The sequence below is a fragment of the Gopherus flavomarginatus genome, chromosome 25 (genome assembly GCF_025201925.1).
Source record: "Gopherus flavomarginatus isolate rGopFla2 chromosome 25, rGopFla2.mat.asm, whole genome shotgun sequence".
NCBI classification, from domain to species: Eukaryota; Metazoa; Chordata; order Testudines; family Testudinidae; genus Gopherus; species Gopherus flavomarginatus.
In genome coordinates this window covers 7,935,648-7,956,150 of record NC_066641.1, presented here as the reverse complement: position 1 = coordinate 7,956,150, position 20,503 = coordinate 7,935,648, and the positions used below count along the sequence as shown (strand labels likewise).

General features: G+C 58.6%; 1 protein-coding gene across 2 annotated transcripts; it reads right to left on the bottom strand.

Annotated features, from left to right (window-relative positions):
* Positions 1 to 2,738: 2,738 nt before the first annotated feature.
* On the bottom strand, positions 2,739 to 19,375 carry ATXN7L3 (ataxin 7 like 3). Of its 2 annotated transcripts, XM_050934734.1 has the most exons (13): positions 19,241 to 19,373; positions 15,747 to 15,859; positions 14,226 to 14,358; positions 9,761 to 9,932; positions 9,103 to 9,200; positions 8,228 to 8,250; positions 7,392 to 7,437; positions 6,778 to 6,809; positions 6,400 to 6,468; positions 5,299 to 5,342; positions 4,927 to 4,998; positions 3,909 to 4,042; positions 2,739 to 3,657 (listed from the first exon to the last, which is right to left on the bottom strand). In XM_050934734.1, the coding sequence occupies exons 2-13, from the start codon at positions 15,795 to 15,797 to the stop codon at positions 3,509 to 3,511; spliced, it is 1,023 nt and encodes a 340-aa protein (XP_050790691.1). In that variant the 5' UTR covers positions 15,798 to 15,859; positions 19,241 to 19,373; the 3' UTR covers positions 2,739 to 3,508. The 2 variants fall into 2 exon arrangements, with proteins under 2 accessions (XP_050790691.1, XP_050790692.1); XM_050934735.1 differs by lacking the exon at positions 4,927 to 4,998 and having other exon boundaries at positions 19,241 to 19,375.
* Between the last annotated feature and the right edge of the window lie 1,128 nt (positions 19,376 to 20,503).

The window sequence follows — 20,503 nt, the reverse complement described above, 5'->3', positions numbered from 1 at the left end:
GCAGCTACATCGACTGGAAAGACATGTAAAGAGACGTCAACCACATCCAGAGAAAGCTCGGACACCCTGTGCAGGTGCACCAGCAGACAGGGCTTAAAATGACCAAAAGCCAGGAGTCAAACGAGACTGCGGCTGAGTGTCTCCCTGACTCTGAGCTGGAGAAGCTGCATAGCTCAAAGGGAGGGATACACTGTTCCCTTGTACAAGCAGTAAACGAGGTGCAGTGATCACCTCCACTACGACTAGCCATCTCATCTCAACCGGCTTGTAGGGGACAACTCAATCCCACACACTCGCAAAGCAGTTCATAGGGACACACAGGCAACCCTGTCATTCTAAAGCTCTGAGCCCCCCATGATCCTGGCACACCCTGTCCAAGGGGGCATTAGACTCACTAGCAGAGGGCACCACTGCAGGTCAGTGCCCAGTCCACAGGGTCAAATGCTTGTGTGTGTGACACCTGCCTCCAGCTCACACCCTGAATCTCTGCCACCCCTTTCATAAATTCATCCACCATTCAAGACTATCATGATTTTTACCCTAGATTAAAAACTAGACTCCCTCTCTCCCCCAAGAAGGGCAAGGGATGAAGAGGCAACTTGTGATTAACCTACCTGCACGCAAGTTGAAATGGACACCTAACTTGGGGGGATTCCTCTCCTCCCTTAAAGATACACTTCCCTCTTCCCCAGAGGCCTATTCTCTGCAGCCAGAGCCTGCCTTCTAAATATGTAACAGCAGGAGTTTAGGAGACAGACAAGGGAGCACAGGTCAGAGTCTAGCTCAGAACAGAGGTTTCTAGGGTCAGATAGGTGCATTTCGTAAGTTACCTTAGCAGGGAATCAGCAAGGCCGTTTGCACTATGGGCCTCACTTCCTATTTGCCAGCCAGCAGAGCCACTGATCAGGAGTTTAGCCATTTTCACCTTTCCGTGACGAGGCTGCGGCAATCTGGGGCAGACGTTCTGGGCCACTTACAGCCGATCGGTGCCACAGGCACCTGGAGACTGTACTGGGGAGCCAAGACAAACGCTGCATGGGAAAGGCTGGGTCTGCACACCCCCCCCTTTGCAGGGAGTGACCCGTGAAACAGAAGGAAGGTGTAGCGATACCAGAACCACAATGGGCAGAGCATGCACCTCTGCAGGCCACTAACCGCCTCTGACTGCAGCTGAGGCACACGGCACACACATTTGCTGAGTGTCAAAGGTGCCTCCCTCCACTCCCCCTCGCTAAAACCAGGAGGCCAGTCTCAATCTAGGGGTGTGCACCGGGCCTGCCTTGACCTGTAACATCAAGATGCAGCCCTCACCGTGACCAAGCAGCTAGCGCTTCTTGAAAGCTCTGCTCAAAAGGATGCCTTTGGGTTCCTGCCCTTTCATTGAGGGCACCCCACAGGCCCCTCCAGTGCAGAGCAGCGCAGCATGCACGAGAGGGAAGGCCGAGTGCCACGGCTCCAACGGGAAAGCAAAGGAGAAACCTGGAGGTTTTCAGATGCTGATGGAATCTGCAAGACACCCGGATACAGCCTCTCTCTCTCTCACACACACACACGTGTCCGGGGAGCGTCAGACGCACGCTGCCGCCTGCAGGACAGAGAGGTTCTCTGCCGAGCAGGCCCGCACCACCGCTTGTCACCATTAACAAGAGGCTCAGAAGCCAACCACCACTTGAATTCTTCCCCTGACCGCAACAACAAAAAAATCACAGAAAGGCCTAGAAGAAACAAAAAGGAGCCAGCTCGGGTCTCCGTCCCCTGGGAGTTTTGCTCTGCACACACGGGCGGCACGGCCCAGCTGGCTGAGAGTTGCAGAGATGGAAAATTCAAGACAGACAGAAGACCCACAAGACCAACAGGAGAAGCCCACTCGGGGTCTGGTTCCTGGTGACAAGAAGCCCCAGGAAGATCAGAAGCCCAGAGGGGCCACTCAGCAATGAGAGGAAAATAAAGACACCTCCAAAATTGAAGCATTCGGTTTTCCAAGTCAGCAGGAAGCACCATGTGTCCGGGGGGGGAGATCCTGCCCCGAAAATGGGGCCTGGGCCACGCTTAGCACGTTCAGAGTGTGCAGGGGAAGGAGCTTGTCTCTAGCAAAGAGCAGCCCAAGCAATGTGATTCAGTGGACACTCACTCGTCCCTTCCGAAAGCTCAAGGGGAGGGGAGATGGAAGGCAGGGAAGGGGGAGGGGGCTAAGCTCTCCCCCAGTTGGGGATTCCCCCCCGGTTTGTTTTTAAAGCAGTGAATCATTCCAGCACCAGCCTTGCTGCTCAGAGACCGGTGCCGTGTGGGGAGCGAGAACACTGGCCCGGTAAAGAGCCTAGCAAGGATGTGTCACGGGCCCCACTGCCACCTTCCACTGTAGCAGCGGCAGGAGGGTCCCAACATTTCCCCAGCCAGCAGCTCTCTCCAATCACAGGGTACGACCGGAGTCCCAGGACAACACTAGGCAAAGCAGAGCACGGTGATGGGGGACCCTGCCGCACAGCAGCCTCATCCCCCCAGACAGAGATGGCAGAACAAGTGCCAGCAACACCACGGAGCCAAGCAGCCGCAAGCCCAGCCAGGGCACTTCCCCATGTCAGGAGGTACAGCCGGCTGAGGGGGACCCCACAGGAATGTGTGTTACCATCCAGCCTCCCCGTACCCCGCAGTCCTCACACAGCGCCCTGACAGGTGCCCGCTCTGGGGCCTGCCCGACCAGCAAGCACCCGCACAGAGCAAGGCTGGCACACGGCCACCGTGCCACAGCAGAGCCATCAGATCTCCCCCTCTGCTCTGGCGCGCTGACCTGGCACCAGCCAGCCCCCTCCCTACCTGGGGGCAGAAGGAAGGAGGAAACATCCACCCTCCCAAATGCCAAATCAAGGCCCAGCCAGAAGTCACATGACAGAAGTAAAAGGGAAGGCCTGTGTTGCCCTGAAAGCAGAGGCCCTGGGCCCCTGGCATTGACCCTTGTACCAGCTCCTCCTCAGAAGCCAGCACCCGGCTCCCTGGAGGAGGTGGCTCTGAAGGGACAAGACTTGGGGCCTTTTCCTCCCCTCAGATCCCCCGACTTTTCAGCTCGTCGGGGAGAGCAGGCAGGGAGGCTGCAGGGCTGGCACGCCCTGGCTCCTGCAACCCCCCCCTCCGGTGCCTCCCTTCAAGGCCCAGGGTGGTATCCGCTGAGTCCCCCCACACACACGCACACCCGTCTCTAGTGTTGCCGAGCGACAGACGTCACCGTATAGTCATGATTGGACATCCAGTAAAAAAAAAAAAATTACAGAATAAATAGACATGGGGGAAAGGACATGTCAGCCATGCCCCCCAATCCCCACAGGCAGTGACGTCCTCCAGCTCCACAGCACCCCCTCCTGGAGACAGGTGCCCCCTGCATCCACGCAGTCCGATTCCCGGAGACGGGTCCTCTCTCGTCAGTCAATAGCGCAGGGGGTAAGAGGCATCGCCTGGCTCCCCCGGGTGTGATCAGACTCAGGACAGGCCCGGTGCAGGGGCCGCCGCCCGCCCCTCAGTTGATGTCATCGTAGATGCTAGGAGTGGGGGGCGCAGGCGGTTTGGGTTTCTTCTTCTTGCTGGAGCTGAGCCCCGGCGTGCCCCCCACCAGGCTCAGGTGCGGCTTCTTCTTTTTGGTTTTACGCGACTCCGAGTTGTTCGTACCTGGGCCGAAGGGAGAAGAGGGAACGTGAGCCACGGGGGCCCCCCCAAGGGAAAAGCCCCACTCCCCAGAGACTCAGAAAGCAAGTTGTGGGGAAAGCAGAGGGGTTTCCCTACAAACTGGGGGGAGGGAGGGCAGCCTGCCCCTTCTCTCGAGGGCACGGTGGACCGGAGAGCTGCCCCAATTCCTCAGGGCACTTCTCCCAGGACTCTGGCAGCCAGCTGAGACCCCACCCCCGGGCCCCAGTTCTTACTTGCTTTCGAGGAGGCTGAGTCGGAGGGTGAGATGTCCGAGGAGCCGTCCCACTGCAGCCGGCTCATGATGGCCTGGCTCTCCGACATGTCAAAGCCCTCATTTTCCACACTGCCCTCTGCTTCTGGGAGCGAGCTGAGGGGGGCACACAGGAGAGGGGTCACAGCCTTCCACACATCCCTTAGCTGCACGAGCAATTCCCCACACCCACCCCACATACTGCTTCTGAGCCTGCGCCCCACAAGGCAATGGGTTCTCCTGCAGCGTGAAGTGAGCAGTCAGATGGGGCCAGCGAGGTCTCAGGGGGAGGAGATGTGCCTGGCAGGTGCAGCCCCCCCCCCCCCGACTTCTGCTGTTCCATTTGTTTTGGGGTGGAGGCACAAACAAGGGTGCTTTGGTTCTTAGCATTCCTCAAAGGGGCCCCCCCCCACCAGGCAGGCCCTCAGAGCTGGGTTTTGGCTGTGGCGGAAGCGGAGAGGCCAGAGCAGCCCTGCCCAGCTCCTGCACAGCCCTGCCCTCAGGTCCTCCTGCTGCTCCCTAGAGCCCTCCAGAATCAGCTCTTCTCTCCTCACACTGTGTCAAGCCTTCTGCTGCCCCCACCACCCCACCTCCTGCTTGGAACAGACTCCCTCCTTCCAGGAACCAAGCCCCCACCAACAGCCAGTCTCCGAAACCTCTCCCCTCTGTGTGCCTTCCTGGGCTACTGTCCCATGTCTCAATCACCTGCCTCCAACCTGGGACAGACATTCCCCAGGGCCACCCACATGGTACTGAGCAAAGTCCCCAAGAGACCTGGGGCCCAGGGCCTCACGCTCTGAGGGAGTTGCTGCCCCTCCTGCCTGCACTCGGCTGAGGTCCAGAGACACCACGCCAGGGCCTCGTTAAATGTCTCCTCAAGACGAGCCCGCCGGGGCCCAGAGAGCTGGCCCTGTATAGCCCGGCCTGGAGGCAGCAGGCCCAGGAGCCTTTTCCATCTCCCGTGGGCATGCCTCGGCTCCCCTTTGTCTGATCGCACTTACGCAGCGGGTCCAAGGAGGTAGACCCTGACTGACCTCCGCTGCTCGTCTGTATGCTGGGGGCAGCGCAGAGACCTGCGGGGGGGGGGATACAGGAGTTCAGAGGCCTGGAGCGCACAGTGGCTTTTGTTCCCCTTCCATGTACTTTCCAGCCCTACCCTTGTTCACCAGCTGCCTCCCTGCATCCCGGAAAGTCATGCTTGGGCAGTGAGTGGGGGGGTGATTCTTGCCAGTAACTCAGCAACAGCTGCTCCTAGGACAGGAGGAGATGACCCCCCACCATGCAGTCCCAGGCTGCAGTGAGGCCAAGCCACCTGAGCAAACTTTTCGGAGAGTCCCCGAGTAGGACACACAGACCCAAGGCGGAGCTCTCACCTGGTGCACATCTTCTTGGTGTGTTCAGAGATCACTCCACATTGCTAGAGAGAAAACAGACGGGGTGAGCAGCCGGAGGTGTCCCAGCGCAGAGGTATGGCTACGTGGGGTTTTCAAACACCCTTAACATGGGACCTTCCTTGGCAACCAGAAACACAATGTTCCCCCTGGCAGGGCCGCCCAGAGGGGGGGGGCAAGTGAAGCAATTTGCCCCAGGCCCCCACAAGAATATTGTATTGCAACTTGTTGTTGTTTTTTTTAAGGGAAGGGGCCCCCGAAATTGCTTTGTCCCAGGCCCCCTGAATCCTCTGGGCAGCCCTGCCCCCTGGTTCTGGGGGCAGCACAGAGCTTGAAAGATTTCACTCCCCAGGGCAACCTTCCATCTATGGTTCAATGCAGGCCCGTCTTCCCTAGTCTGCAGCAGGGCAGCCCCAGTGCCTCTGCTGCTGCTGGTAAGAGTATTCCCCAAGCAACTGCAGCGTGAAACCAACTAGACTGGTCAGTTTTGCTGCTGCTATTCCCAGCCCAGCAGGTAACAGCGGCAGGGGTAAGCCGCAAGACATCAATTTCATTGCTGCAGAGGCAGGTCAACTGCATCGGAGGTAGGCAGCATTTGAACAAGGAGCAGTGCCCAAGAGGAAGGGCTGAGGGGAGACTCCAGAGACAGGAGTAACCAAGACCCCCATCCCATGCAGTCAGGAAGCTGAGGGCAGTCAATGTAGCTGCAAGTTTATCACATGCTTCCTAGCTCCAGGCTGATATTGAAGATACCAGCGAAAAACTCCGGGGGATGGCGAAGGAGGTGTGGGGATTTTTACTTGGACAAACTCCCTGGACCCTAACTCATGGGCTCTGTATCCCGCGAGCAGGAACGACTGACTCTCAGGAGCCTTGGAGCAACCTAGCAATGTTTCCTGCACTCCCTGGCTAGTTGTACTGCTGAAGCCCCAAGCAGAGTGGAAAAGCCATGCAGCAACTGCAGAGCCGCGCTGTCAGGCCACAACGCAGGTCAGCAGGGACAGAACCCAGGAGCCCTGGCTCCCAAGCAGGGCGAGACTCCTTTCCGTCGCCGGGAGAGCTCCGTCCCAAGGGGCTACTCACCGTGGTGAGCAACGAGCGGAGCTCCTCGGGACCCAGCGTTTCGTAGTTGATTCCAGAGGAGTTGCTGTACTGCAGGGAGACACGAGGGTGACCGAATGTCACAAGCGTCGCGTGAGATCACTCTACCGCCTAACCCCGATCAGGGCCCCAGAGCTGTGGAAACCAGCCCCGGCCTGAGAGCACTTCAAATCTAAATACATCAGATGAGGGGCGCGAGGGGAATTGAGGCACAGGGAGGGGAGGTGACTTGTCTGTGGTCACCCAGCAAGTTAGTGGCAGACCTGGGAATAGAGTCCAGGTCTTCTGAGTCACAGGCCAGCACTCTAACCACTGGGCCATGCTGTCCCCCCCCCGACATGGATTCACACCTACACTCACCTTAAAGGGATCCGAGTTCCCGCTGAGCTCCCCTGAAAAGAGGATGAGATGGTGAGACGTGTGACGCGGCCACCTGTCACTTCAGGCAAAGGGAGAAATGGGGACTCCAGCACCAGCCATGCTCCCACCCTCCCTGCCCGCAGCCTGGAGAGCCACCGAGCAGCCTCTGCTCGGGCAGCCCAGCGTGCATCCCCAGGGTGCTGGACGGAGCCCCTAGGAAGCCAGTCCCTGCCCCAGGGACCGTTGTCTCAGCCAGGCACAGGGGTGTGTGTGTGGGAAGCTTGGGAGGGGCTCCCAGAAGCAGGTTTAGGGGGCATGAGAGAGGCCTATGAGAAGAGGGCATGGAGGGAAGGGGGGGGATGGAGGACCCAGCATGCAGAGGAGGAGTCGGGAACAGCGGAGCGAGCAACGGCAGAGCCTCCAGCTGGGCAAGGAAGGAAAAAGGAAGTCAGTGAAAGGGCAGCGGAGGCATTTGGGAAAGGCTAGGAGAGGTGCAGGGCAGCGGCAAGAGGCGTCTGGCAAACCACGGCAGTGGGGAGCACCAGCCCCAGGCAGAGCCAGCTGGCCTAAGACCCGCCCCCATCGCCGAGGTGCCCCGCCCCCTGGCCGCTTACCATTTTTGTGTTTTAAGGATTTCGATCTCCGGGGCGAGTTGGGGTTCTGGAATAAGACAGACACAGATGCTTTGGGGAAGAGGAAGAATGAAGCGGAGTCTGAATGCACCTTGCCCGTCCCCTTCCCTGCCCAGCCCCATGGATACGAACAGCCAGCTGCCAGCCCCTAGAATCTGGTCATTCACACCCACAATCCTCACCCTCGTTATTCAAGGGAACGCACGCACCTGGGATCAGAACGAAAGGGGCCAGTGAGCCAGCTGCTGACACCGGGGGCTTCCCCTTTTAGCAGAGCTGCTGTGTCCTCGTACCCCTAACAGCTTCCTTCACTCTCTAGGAACTAGACTGCAACTCACCCCCCATTTACCCCACTTATCCCTCTTCCCCGCTCCTCCCTGACAGAGCCAGCCGTGCAAACATGGCGCTAACTAGCAATGTTCATGGGAGCAGGTGGCCTCCCAGAGCAGCCTGTGCCAAGGCGCTGCAGACCCATGGAGGGAACTGGCCCTGGCCACCACAGCAGAAAGCACTGGGGCAGCGCACACGGAAAGTCTCGCTCCCTGATGCGGCCACAGGTGCAAATGGATCATGGCGTCCCCCCGCAGCAAGCAATGAGCCGAGCTGCTGGCCGCTCCCTGCACCCGGGATGGGCACTAGAGACACCATGGGGCATGCAGATCTGGGCAGAGCCACACTCCCGGGCCAACCTTCCCTTGCCCCGCTGCCAGTCCATACCCTGCAGACCTCACACACTTGACACCAGCCTGTGTCCCAGAGCTCACAGCTGATGGTTCTCCTCCTCCGACCCCACATTCCCTCGCCCACCCAGAACGTACCTTATCGGATTTCCTCTTCTTTGCTAGGAAGGGAGGAGAAAGGAATAATGTTCTTTAGCCTGAATAGTGCCACCATCACAACATCCAAACCAACCTCGGCGCCCGTCCCTCCAGGGGCAGGAGAGCCCAGGGCCATCAGAGCAGGGTGGGAAATGGGGATGGGACCAAAAGCCAAACCCCAAGCTGCTTTGCTTTAACCCTTTCGGCACCAGCCCGCACCACCACTCTGCCGCAGCCCTGCTCCTCCAAGGGCTTCAGGCAGGCTAGGTGGCTCCCGAGGGGCACAAAACACAGCCACAGTCTCTCTCACTCTGCCAGGTACTTAATGCGCCTCTCGGCCTGGTATCCACGTGGCCAAGAGACTCCCCAGCTCAGCCGGCTGCCCGAGGCCATTGGGTAAGTGGTAGAGATGGGCTGGAGTGCAGGGGACAGAACACAAAGCCAGGGGGGCACCGGAAAGAGGCCATATAAAGACCACTCCCAAGCGGGGAGCTATGCGAGATTATTTCCCAGCCCCCCCAGGGAGAGACAAGACAGGCTTGTGGTGGCAGCTGTGAGCTGGGACTCAGGAGATTGGGGATCACTTCCTGGCTCTGCTCCAGACCCCCCGCTGTGACCTTGGGCACGAGGGGCTGGGACCAACATCTGCCCCACTGATGAGCAAGTCACGGGCAGGCCCCTCAGTGGGGGTGCCAGGCTTAAGGTATGTGGGGGTAGGAACCCTGTTACCTCTCACGCTGCCCCTCACCATGGCTCCCCAGGGAGGTGTCTCACAGCCCAGCCTACTGGGTGTCAGGAGTGGGGTGATCCAGCTCCTTATCGGTAAAGGAATGTCCCACCCACTCGCCCTGCACCTCCACCCCCACCCTTGCTACCTTTCTTCTCCGAGCCGTAGGACCAGTCGTTATCGTTGATGTCGTCGTTGTCCTCTTGGTCGCTCTCGGATTTGTTCATGTTGTTGCTGCTGGCGATCCTGTTGGAGGGGGGTAGGGGGAGAGAACAGACATGAGGGCGCTTGGCTCCGGAGGCCTGCCCCCCACCCCTCAGCAGACGGCCAGAGGTAGAGGGACACCCAGTCACCCCACAAAACTCCACATCCACAGAGATCAGCAGAGGAGGAGGGAGCGTCTTGAGCAACAAGCCAACTGCATGGGGGGGAGGGCAGGGGGCTAAACACGGTGCATGGAAGTTTAAAAAATGTTAAGTTTTTACAAAAAAAATTTAATTGCAATTAGGGAAATAGGCGTCAGGACTCCTGGGTTCTGTTCCTGATTCTGGGAGGGGGGCGGGGGCCAGCAGTTAGCAAACGAAGAGGATCGAGACTCTTGGGTTTTGTTCCCAGCTCAGAGAAGGAAGAGTGGCCTAGTGGTTAAGTCAGGACTCCTGGGTTCCACACCCAGTCCTGCCACAGACTCACCAGAACGCCCTGCTAAGTTTCCCCAGGCCTCGGTTCCCCCGAGCGGGGAAACACGCATTGCAGGGGGCGGGCTCAGTGTCCACGACCCCTTCGCGGTCCGGTCTCCCAGCCCTCACCTCCTGTTGGCTATCCGGCTGCTGTTCCGGCCCATCCCCAGGCACTTCTCCAGGTGGGGGGCAAAGCGGGAGGCAGCGATGCTGCGGCTGCAGTTGGGACACACACACTCTTTGTTCTTCCACTGGTTGTAGACCTGGCCGAAGATATCCACGCCGGGCTGGTCCACGATTTCTGAGAAAGAGGGGAGCACAAGCGTCAGCTCTTCTGGTGCCACGGGGCAGGCACGGCCCACCTCCCCCGGGGGGCCCAGCCGCGTCCACTGCCACGTCCCTGAGCCCTCACACCCACCGCACAACGCTCCAGCTTGCTCGGAGAGGCTCCGCGACAGCCCAAGTTTCACCCGCCTCAACAGCAAGCCCTAGAGATACCGAGAGCCCCCTGCTCCCACGGACTCTGAGCAGCCTCAGGACACACAGCAATGATTTCTCTAGGCATCCAACTCCACCTGGGAATACGTACAGCACCTGGCACCACGGGGGCCAGTCGCAGGATGAGCTGGCCCTCTAAGGGGGTGGGGCTCTGCCACATGCATGCTGGGCTTAGCCAGGATAAAAGCAAGGGCCGTGGGATGGGGAGCACGTGATGACCAACCAGGCCTGCCAAGGATACCAGGGAAGCCTTGCAAGTGAGCACAGGAAGTACAGCCAGGAAAGGGCTACTGGAAAGGCCTGGCTAGGCTGAGTAACCCTCCAGAGCGTCTTGGCAGAAACCAGCCTCCCAAGATTAACTGGGGAGGGAGGGGAAACCAAGGCAAGAGGGGGCCCCCCAAAGCCGAACTGGAAAAGTGCTGCTCCAGAGCCCAAGCTCAGTCGGGGCTCGTACGCCAATACAGATATGCAGCAGTAGGGTGGCAGAATCCACTCCAGCTCCCTCTCCTGCGGCAGTCGCAGGGAAAATGACAGGTTTGTTTCAGTAACATCAGCAGCTGGGACCCCAAGGAGCTGTGTGCTGAGAAGAGGCTGTTTTTACACAGTCACTTTTCTGATTACAACAAAAACTCCCCTTCCACCCCCACTAACAAGGTCAGTTTAAGAGCCAGTCCCCAGACAGCCCCTTCCCCCCCACTACAGAAATACAGTGGTTTTCCTGCAAGAGCCCCCACCCCCAAGAAAGACAGATCCTATTAGCACAGCCAATGCCATGCACGTATTGATGCCTTCAGGTGACTTTGCCCTAGATTTTGTCAGGCAAATGAAAGTTTCACCGAAAGCCCAAGTCTGAGGTTTAGATACATCTCTATTGTCTGACCCTCTGCTACCCAAACCAAGCCGGCCCCCCCACCGCCCCGAGTTGGTTGAGCGCATTAAGGTTTCTGCATAACCCAATATGAAGCGGCACACTTGGGAATCTCTCTTTAAACCAGTTTCTCACTTCATGTCAGGAAGAGGGTGAAGTGGGACCAGCACAGGAGCCCAACCTGACTGCAAATACGTCACGCTTTATAAAGACACAGTCAGTGAAGACTGGCAGATTCCTTCGGCATTTCCCCCCTCTCCCCTCCGGGCCCGTCGCTCTGTGGCATGGAACCCAGGAAGTGAGTGCGCTGATCAGCCGAGCCACGCAGCTGCCTGGACCAGCTGCAATGCCAGAAACAACGAGCGACGGTCTAGAGCAGGGGTAGGCAAACTTTTTGGCCTGAGGGCCACACTGGGATTGGAAAACCGTATGGAGGGCACGGTAGGGAAGGCTGTGCCTCCCCAAACAGCCTGGCCCCCACCCCCTATCCATTCCTCACACTTCCTACCCCCACTCCGAACCCTCAGCCCATCCAACCCCCTAACTCCTTGTCCTCTAACCGCCCCCTCCTGGGACCCTCGCCTCTAACTGCCCCCCCGGGACCCCATCCCCTAGCCAACCCCCCTGCTCCCAGTCCCCTGACTGTCCCAACCCCTATCCACACCCCTGCCCCCTGGGACCCACGCCTATCCAACCCCCCCCGTTCCCCGTCTCCTGACCCCTATCCATACCCCTGCCCTGACAGGCCACTCCAGGACTCCCATGCTTATACAACACCGTCCCCAGTTCCCTTTCCCTGACCACCCCCTGAACTTCTGCCCCATCCAACCACCCCGTTTCCTGCCCCGACTGCCCCCCCCCAGAGCCCCCCAACCGCACAGTGGCGGGGGAGGGGCCGGGGGCAAGCCTCCCTGGCCGGGAGCTCGAGGGCCAGGCAGGACGATCCCGTCGGTCGTAGTTTGCCCACCTCTGGCTCAGAGGGACTCCAGCGGTTTGAAAACCGCTGCCTTTCTCTGATGTCTGTACCTGGCACAACACCACATCCCGCAGGCCACTCTGCAGCCTGAGCAACTCACAGGTTTTGTACTGATACAACTACGGCGTGCAAATTTTAACCAGCCTCGTTACATTGGTGCGAGCCCTGGTGCGGAGACAGTGAAACTGCTCGCACAACTTCTTCTCTTCCTGAACCTGATCAGCTACACCCATCAGCCGAGCGATTTCCAGCAAAGATAAGGAGCTGTTAGTACCATTATACTGGGGAGACCTTATCTGGAATACTGTGTGCAGTTCCGGTCTCCCATGTTTAAGGAGGATGAATTGAAACTGGAACAGGTACAGAGAAGGGCTACTAGGATGATCCGAGGAATCAAAGAGACTCAAAGAGCTTGGCTTGTTTAGCCTAAGCTAAAGAAGGCTGAGGGAGGATGATTGCTCTTTATAAATATATCAGAGGGATAAATATCAAGGAGGGAGAGGAATTATTTAAGTTTAGTACCAATGTGGACACAAGAACAAATGGGTATAAACTGGACACTAGGAAGTTTAGACTTGAAATTAGACGAAGATTTCTAACCATCAGAAGAGAAGTTCTGGAACAGCCTTCCAAGGGGAGCAGTGGGGGCAAAAGACATATCTGGTTTCAAGACTAAGCTTGATAAGTTTGTGGAGGGGATGGTATGATGGGACAGCCTAATTTTGGCAATTAATTCATCTTTGATTATTAGCAGGTAAACATGCCCAGTGGTCTGTGATGGGATGTTAGATGGGGGGGATCTGAGTTACTACAGAGAATTCTTTCCTGGGTGTCTGGCTGGTGAGTCTTGCCCACATGCTCAGGGCTTAGCTGATCGCCATATTTGGGGTCCGGAAGGAATTTTCCTCCAGGGCAGACTGGCAGAGGCCCTGGAGGTTTTTCGCCTTCCTCTGCAGCGTGGGGCACGGGTCACTTGCTGGAGGATTCTCTGCACCTTGAGGTCTTCAAACCACGATTCAAGGACTTCAATAACTCAGACACAGGTTAGGGGTTTGTAACAGGAGTGGGTGGGTGAGATCCTGTGGCCTGCGTTGTGCAGGAGGTCAGACTAGATGATCATAATGGTCCCTGCTGACCTTAAAGTCAATGAGTTTATCTACGGCAGCTTTACACCGGGATCGCTGCATGCATACGAGGCAGGCTGCAGCCCCTTAAGCGTCTAGTGCAAGCGGTACAATTCTTATGCATAGCCAAGGCCTAACTCATAGGAGTTGGAGGAAAACAAGGATTATAAGACAAGCCTCCCGCTCCAGGGCAGAAAGGAGCTTCTAATGAACAGGGGTCAGGAAAACATTTTCCTCGTGGGCAGGTTATCCCGTAACTGCCCCCTGCAGCGGTTTCTTGCATCTTTCTCTGAAGCAGCTGGTGCTGGCCAAGGTCAGGGACAGGATACTGGTTTAGATCAGTGGTTCTCCACCGGGGTACGCAGAGGTCTTCCGGGGGGTATGTTAACTCACCTAGATATTTGCCTAGTTTTACAACAGACTACATAAAAAGCACTAGCAAAGCCAGTACCAAACTAAAGTTTCACACAGATAATGACTTGTTTATATTGCTCTCTATACACCAAAACGTAAGGACAATATTCCTATTCCAATTGATTGATTTGATTATATGATAAAAATGAAGAAGTCAGCAATTTTTCAGTACTAGAGGCTGTGACACTTTTGTATGTTTAGGTCTGATTTTGTCAGCAAGTAGTTTAAGTGAGGCACAACCCGGGGGCACGCAAGACAAAGCAGATTCCTGAAAGGGATCCAGCAGTCTGGAAAGGTTGAGAGCCACTGGTCAAGACGGACCATTGATCTGACCCAGGATGGTTCCCTGGATCCCCCGTCTTTTCCAAGTTTGCTCACTCCGCGCATGGACCCGCCCTGCGCGTCTGGCCAGTTCACCCTGTCGCTGAGTAGCTACGGTAGCTCCGTCTTTCGCTTGCTAAACAGGCCCTTTCAAAGCTCAACGAGGGAGCAGACCAGACTCAAAGTGACCTTCAAGGGCATTTCTGGAAGCATCAGGCTTTGCCATCTGAAGGGACCTCATCAGAAAACGGATCCCAGCTTTCAGTTCGCCATTTCTAGAGAGCCAAGTTGGCATGTCCCTTTAAATCCTCCTAGAATGCTCCACCCGGTTCTGCCCCCCTTAAGCCCGAGGAGGGGGAAGGGAGCAGGAAAGGGGCCCTAGAGGGAACTCACCGAAATCCTTCATGCTGTCGGGGTCCGTGTCGTCCAGGAAGAAGTAACCACACTTGACTGCCCGATGCACCTCGAAGCAGAGCCCCAGGCAGGCGTCTTCAACCAGGTCCGTGTAAATCTCGTGAGCGATGGCCTGGGGCCCAACAGAGCCGGTGAGAAGCAGCAGGGAGGGAGACTCGATTACATCCCTCCAGGTGAAATTACCCCCCTGCCATTTTCAACAGCCCATGCCATGACAGCCACCCCATGCTGCCTGAGACTGCAACATTTTATATACCTAGTGGGTCCGACTGCGAGGAGCTTAACTGCCCCCTACTCACCCCCTCTCCCCTTGCACTGTATCCCAGAGCAACTGCTGCCACCTTTCCCGAGTGTGTTTTCTGTCCATCCCAGCAAACACAATGCTGGAGCAGGCACCCACTGGTGGCTATGCAGGGCCCAGCTGCACGTGGTCTCCCACCCGAGGCTGTCGCTGCTTTACCCTCAGCCATGGAGGTGGTGGCAGGGAGAGGGGGATCTGGGATCAGGGAGCTTTCCCTGCTCTCTTCCCCCAGAAGGCAACAGAAGGGGCAGAAGCAGGCACAGAGGAGCTACCCTGGGAAGTCTCATGTCTCTCAGCTCTCCCCACAAGACAGCAGCCTTCTGGCTCGATCTTCCTCCTTCTGGGATGAAGTTGCACGGTCTGGATGTACCCAAGTCCTGCTGCAAACCCAGCCTCTTCCCCTTCTAGAGGGGTCTGCTCAGTACGGGCAGAATCGGGGGCCCAATGAGGTGGATGCCCACGCCCCCCATCCATGGCTTCCAGTTAGACCTGGACACATGGCTGCTTCCTCACTAACACTGCAAGGAGGAAGAGAGACTCCGCACCTGCACCCTGAAAGAGGGGTCCCTCCTCTCCATAGGAATCCAGCAGGCATTGCCCACTGCAAGGCTGACCCCACTCCAACAAGACAACAGGTTTTTCCCCAGGACAGCCCTGGGCGCACGTGTAAAGCTGTGGGCCCGTTCTTTCCTCTTCCTTAGGCAAGGTGCAGAATTCGGTTTCCCTGGCGTTCCCTCTGCCACCCCCTCTGACCTAGTGTCGTTGGTTTCCCAGCGATTCGCCACATCCCTCCCCTTGGGTGCACCATAAAGGGGTCAGAGGCCAGCACTATAGGAATCCACATTCCTGGTATTTCAGGACCCACGAGTCAGGCTTGGCTCTTTCCAGCATCACCCCCAGTAATAAATTCTAGCCCCGCCATCCCTTGCATCCCCAGGGTTGCATCCATGCAGCTGTGCTCAGGCTGTGGCTAATGCAGCCTGGAATCCCGTTGGCTCTGCAGGGCTGAGAGGAGTGGCAAAGACACGCCTTGCTCACTGATCAGCCAGCAGATCTGCCTGCTGCACGGCGCGAGAAGGGGACAATTCTGCACAGAGTAAAACGGACTCATTAAATCCTAAGGTCAGGATGGCGGGAAGGATTCACCAAGGGAACGTGGCTCTCTGAAGTCCTGCAGGTCCCGGCTCACTCCCGCTTACCTCCAGCTTGCTGTTATCCAGGCCAGACAAAGACATTTCCTCCATTTTCATTTGCAAACGCTAGTGGAAAAGACGCTTGGAACGCACATAGCCCAGGCCAGGCTGGGAGGCCGCTGCACGGACAAGAAGAAAAACAAAGTGAGCGCTTGAGATCACCGTCAAAACCCACTCGAGAGCGCCCACTGCCCATTCGGCCATGCAGGGAAGCCCCATCCGGCGGCTCATGTGAGAACATACCACAGAGACAACCCTGCACAGGCCAGAGGGGGACAGACGGACTAGATCAGCGACAGGGGACCCAGGAGGCTCTGTTTCCCGGCACCGGTGCATGGCCAGTGCCCACATCCCAACCAGGCCACACCTCCGCCCATAACCACATTTGGACCGTTCCAAACCAGCCCCACGTGCTAGTCAGAGGGCGCCGGGGTCGCCAGCCAGTTCTGATGCAAGGGGCTGTAATGGGCCGGCAGGGTACAGTTGTAAGGAAAGCAGAATCTGCTACCATTATTATTTCTTTTTCTGACCGTAGCATCAAGGACCAGGCCCTCGTCCTGCCAGGCGCTGGGCAGACTGGCACAGTGGCCTGAAAGCAACAGACACCAGGGCTTGGTGAAGCACTCCTGGTTTACAAGAGCTTGTCCGGGAAACGAGAGCTGCTCACCAAACAGACCCTCCTCCCTTTGGAAGGCCTGCGAAAATAATGCCAGAGACCTGGGTTTCCATAGGGCAGATCCCTATGGATTTGGGGGAAAAATAGGTGAAGTGGAAGGGGAAAAACAGAGGACATGCGGAGCCCCTGGCACCTAGTTAGCAGATCAGTCGGCTTCCACCAGGTCTGTAATTGTCTATAGATCAAAGCACCGGCAGATGGCAGCCATTAACACATTCCAGCACCCCAGGTTGGCTCTGCCCATCCTCTCAACAGAGGTTAGCATGGATACCCTTCCCACCCAGATAGGAAATAAAGGAGGAACAATGGAGGGGAGGCAGTCCCTGGCATGAGGGAGGAGCTGTGGGGGGTTGCAGGGAGCCCCCAAAATAGAGGGGGATGACAGGGCAGCACACAAAGAACTGGGCGGGGAGCGCAGGGATGCGATGAACCCCCCCCCCCCCCCCCCGGTGTGCAAGACGAACTCAGCCCCTCATCTGTAAAGCGATTAACGGCATTTCACCTGTCAGGCAGGCAACTATTTCACAGCAGGTGTTTTCTCCAGTCCCTAAATCACCGTCACCTCTTCCTCCAAGCCTTGGGTTAGGGGATGTGCAGGTCAGACAGCACGGCCCAGCAGCACCCAGGGCGCTGGAGTAGGACTCAGGAGACCAGTTCTAGCCCCAGCTCTGCCACTGCTGCACCACCTTGGGCAAGTCACTTCTCTGCGTCTGTTTCCCCTCTCACCCTTTGTCTGTCTTTTCTATTTGCACCGCGAGCTTTTTTATTAATGCTACCACTACCGCTCACCTCTGAACAGTAGAGTTCAAAGGTCAGTATCATTCTCCCTGTTTTTCAGATGGGGAAACTGAGTCACAGAGCAGCAAAGTAACTTGCCTGAAGTCACCCAGCAGGCCAGGAACAGAAACCAGGTCTCCCAAGTCCCAGCCCAGTGCTCTACCAACTGGACCATGCTGCAGGGATAATCTGTGTACGTACAGCCCCTCAGGCCCTGGTCTCAGGTGGAGTCTCTAAGCACGACTGTAATACAAATAAAGAACAGGACCCCAAAACACAGCTCCAAGCGTGACACCCAAGTCAATCATCCTGAGATGCCAAGCCTCAGGTCAGCGGGCTGGTGGAGTCAGAGCTCTGGTGTTTCATTAGCTAGAAATGCAGCCTCTCCCCGAGGCCAGTTCAGATAAACAGGGCCTCTCCCAGGCAAGCAGAGCCCTTGTCTAGGAAAACAACAATCCTGACACGGTGGAGAAGGCAAAGCGGAGCAAGGAGAGAGACCACAGTCCTCGGGCCCTGCGCCAGGACACGGCACCTTAGCCTGCAGAGCTGGGACAAGAGCAGCAGCAGGCTGAGACACGCCGTGAGACAACCTCCGCCAAGAAAGCAGCAAGCGAGGTGGAGAACAAGGGGCTCCTTCCACTTTTCCGCACCAGCAGCCCTGCCAACAGCTACCTCCCCCAGTGGGGCACCCGCAGCAGAGGGCATCTCTGTCTGCTGGAGTAAACTCAGCTGGGCAGGAGAAAGCACTGCCAGGGGCCTGCACTGTTGCCCCTGCTCTGTGAGCACCTTCCTGATTCTGCACCCCCTGCAACAGACATGGGGCAGAGGCATCACCACAGGCTATTTGAAGGGAAGTCAGAGTGTTCCCGGCTTTTGGGAAAAGTCAACATCGATCTGCCTCTCCCCCCACCCCGCTTTGGAATAATCCACCCAGAGGAGCACGGCAGGAGGCCCCCTGGCTTCCCACATCAACTAGAAGCAATTCTGCTGCATCACCTTCCCCAGGAACAGATGCACAGGATTTTGACAGGCGTTAAGCGTGTGTGTGAGATAAATGGATATGATATTAAAAGAGGGCAGCCTGGGGAACTACACCTCTCCCCCACCCCCATGCACACACCCAGTAAATAACCGAGCCATCCAGTTAGGAGCCATATTGCCAGCTTCTGCATCATGCCAATGGCAGGGTAGGATAGCGCAGGCCTGTGGAGGTCCCTACCCCACCTTTCAGGGGTTCCAGAAGCAGCCCCACGGGGGCCCTAGATTTCCTGTACTCTCAGGGCTTGTGGCGGGGCAGAGTTCCCACCTCCAGGTCAGAAAGAGGAAATATCGATTTCAAAACTGGCTTCTTCTCTTTCTAAGCCCCACTGTGCACCTCCGCCAGGGCAGCCCCCTTGGAGAGCAGGGAGCGGCCTGTGGACACAGGGGGATGAGTACAAAGAACAGACCAAATCCCAGGGTCTGCCAACAGTTCGGGGCTCTCCCTAACTGCTTATTGTTAGCAGCAGCCTCTTAACGCCAGGCCCGTGCAAAGCTTGATTCGCTTGACAAAAGGAAGCGAGACATTCAGCTGGCACAGGGTCCTGCCCCTGGCACCCTGCCCCTCCCAAGACCCCTCTGAAGCCAGGGAGCCAGATCCCAGCAGGCGGAGGCTGCTGCCCACCAGGATCAGGCCCGCACCCCATGATTCAGAGCTGCTGTCACACTGGGGCAGATGCTGCGTGGCCCCTCGCTGAAGGGCGGGGGGTGCAAAAGAGAGGAGGCCCCCCCCAGCCCAAATTAGCTTCCGCTCTCATCACAGGCTTGCTGTGGTGTGGCCCCCCCAGACCAGCATGTGTCAAGTGAAGGCCCAGCCCCCATTCACTCCCCCCCCATGTGCCTCGCAGGATGGGTCCCTGCCCCCCGCCCCGGGTGAGCCTCTCCCCCACTGAGCTCCTACCCAGTCACCCCGCTACTCCGGTCCTCCCAGCCAGCCGATCTGCTCCCCCCGCTTCCCCACTTCCTCCTCCCCCCACCCCTTCCCAAAGCCCCTCCCCCGGCTACTCACCCCGGCTGTGCGGAAGAGGCGGGGAGGGAGGGACGGTGGGGGGGTCGCTCGGAGCCGAGCTCCCCGCTAGCAGCAGCGCCCGCCCCGCTCCCGGCTCCCCATGCCCGGCGGCGCCTCCCCGGGCACATTCAGCGGGCGGCAGCCCCGGCCATGGCCCCTGGCTCCCGGCCCGAGCGGATCCCCCAGGCCGGGGGCAGCCGAGCCGCCCGCGCAGGCTGGGGGGGGAGCGGGGGCTCAGCCCGGCCCGGCCCTGCAGCGGCCCCGGCCCTAGCGCGCCCTCCGCCCCGGCGGCGGCAGCAGCATTTGCAGGCGCTGGAGGGGAAGGGGGCGGCTTTTGCCAGGAGGCGCAACCTACACTGCTAGGAGGAGGCCGAGGCGGGGCTCGGCCCGGCCGCCAATGGGCGGGGCAGGCCGCGAGCCTCAGCCAATCAGCGCAGCCGGCACCTTTTTCACGCTGCTGTGCGCCGCGCAGGGCTGGCTACATTGTTGCAAGGCGGAGAGTGTCTGAGGATTCCAGGGAAGGGGGAGGAGGAGGAGGGGCTGGGAGCGGGCAGCGCACAAAGGGGCCGTGGGGGCGGGGCTGCCTGCCTGCTCCTCCCCGCACCTGAGAGCCTGCTGCCCCCCCCTCCCGGGATCCCCCTCCCGCACCTGAGAGCCTGCTGCCCCCTCCTCCCGGGATCCCCCTCCCGCACCTGACTGCTCCCTCCACTCCCAGGGATCCCCCTCCCACACCTGAGAGCCTGCTGCCCCCTCCTCCCGGGATCCCCCTCCCGCACCTGAGAGCCTGCTGCCCCCCCCTCCCGGGATCCCCCTCCCGCACCTGACTGCTCCCTCCACTCCCAGGATCCCCCTCCCGCACCTGACTGCCTGCTGCCCCCTCCCGGGATCCCCCTCCCGCACCTGAGAGCCTGCTGCCCCCTCCTCCCGGGATCTCCCTCCCACACCTGACTGCCTGCTGCCCCCTCCTCCCGGGATCCCCCTCCCGCACCCGAGAGCCTGCTGCCCCCTCCTCCCGGGATCCCCCTCCCGCACCTGAGAGCCTGCTGCCCCCTCCTCCCGGGATCCCCCTCCCGCACCTGAGAGCCTGCTGCCCCCCCCTCCCGGGATCCCCCTCCCGCACCTGAGAGCCTGCTGCCCCCTCCTCCCGGGATCCCCCTCCCGCACCTGACTGCTCTCTCCACTCCCAGGGGATCCCCCTCCCACACCTGACTGCCTGCTGCCCCCTCCTCCCGGGATCCCCCTCCCACACCTGACTGCCTGCTG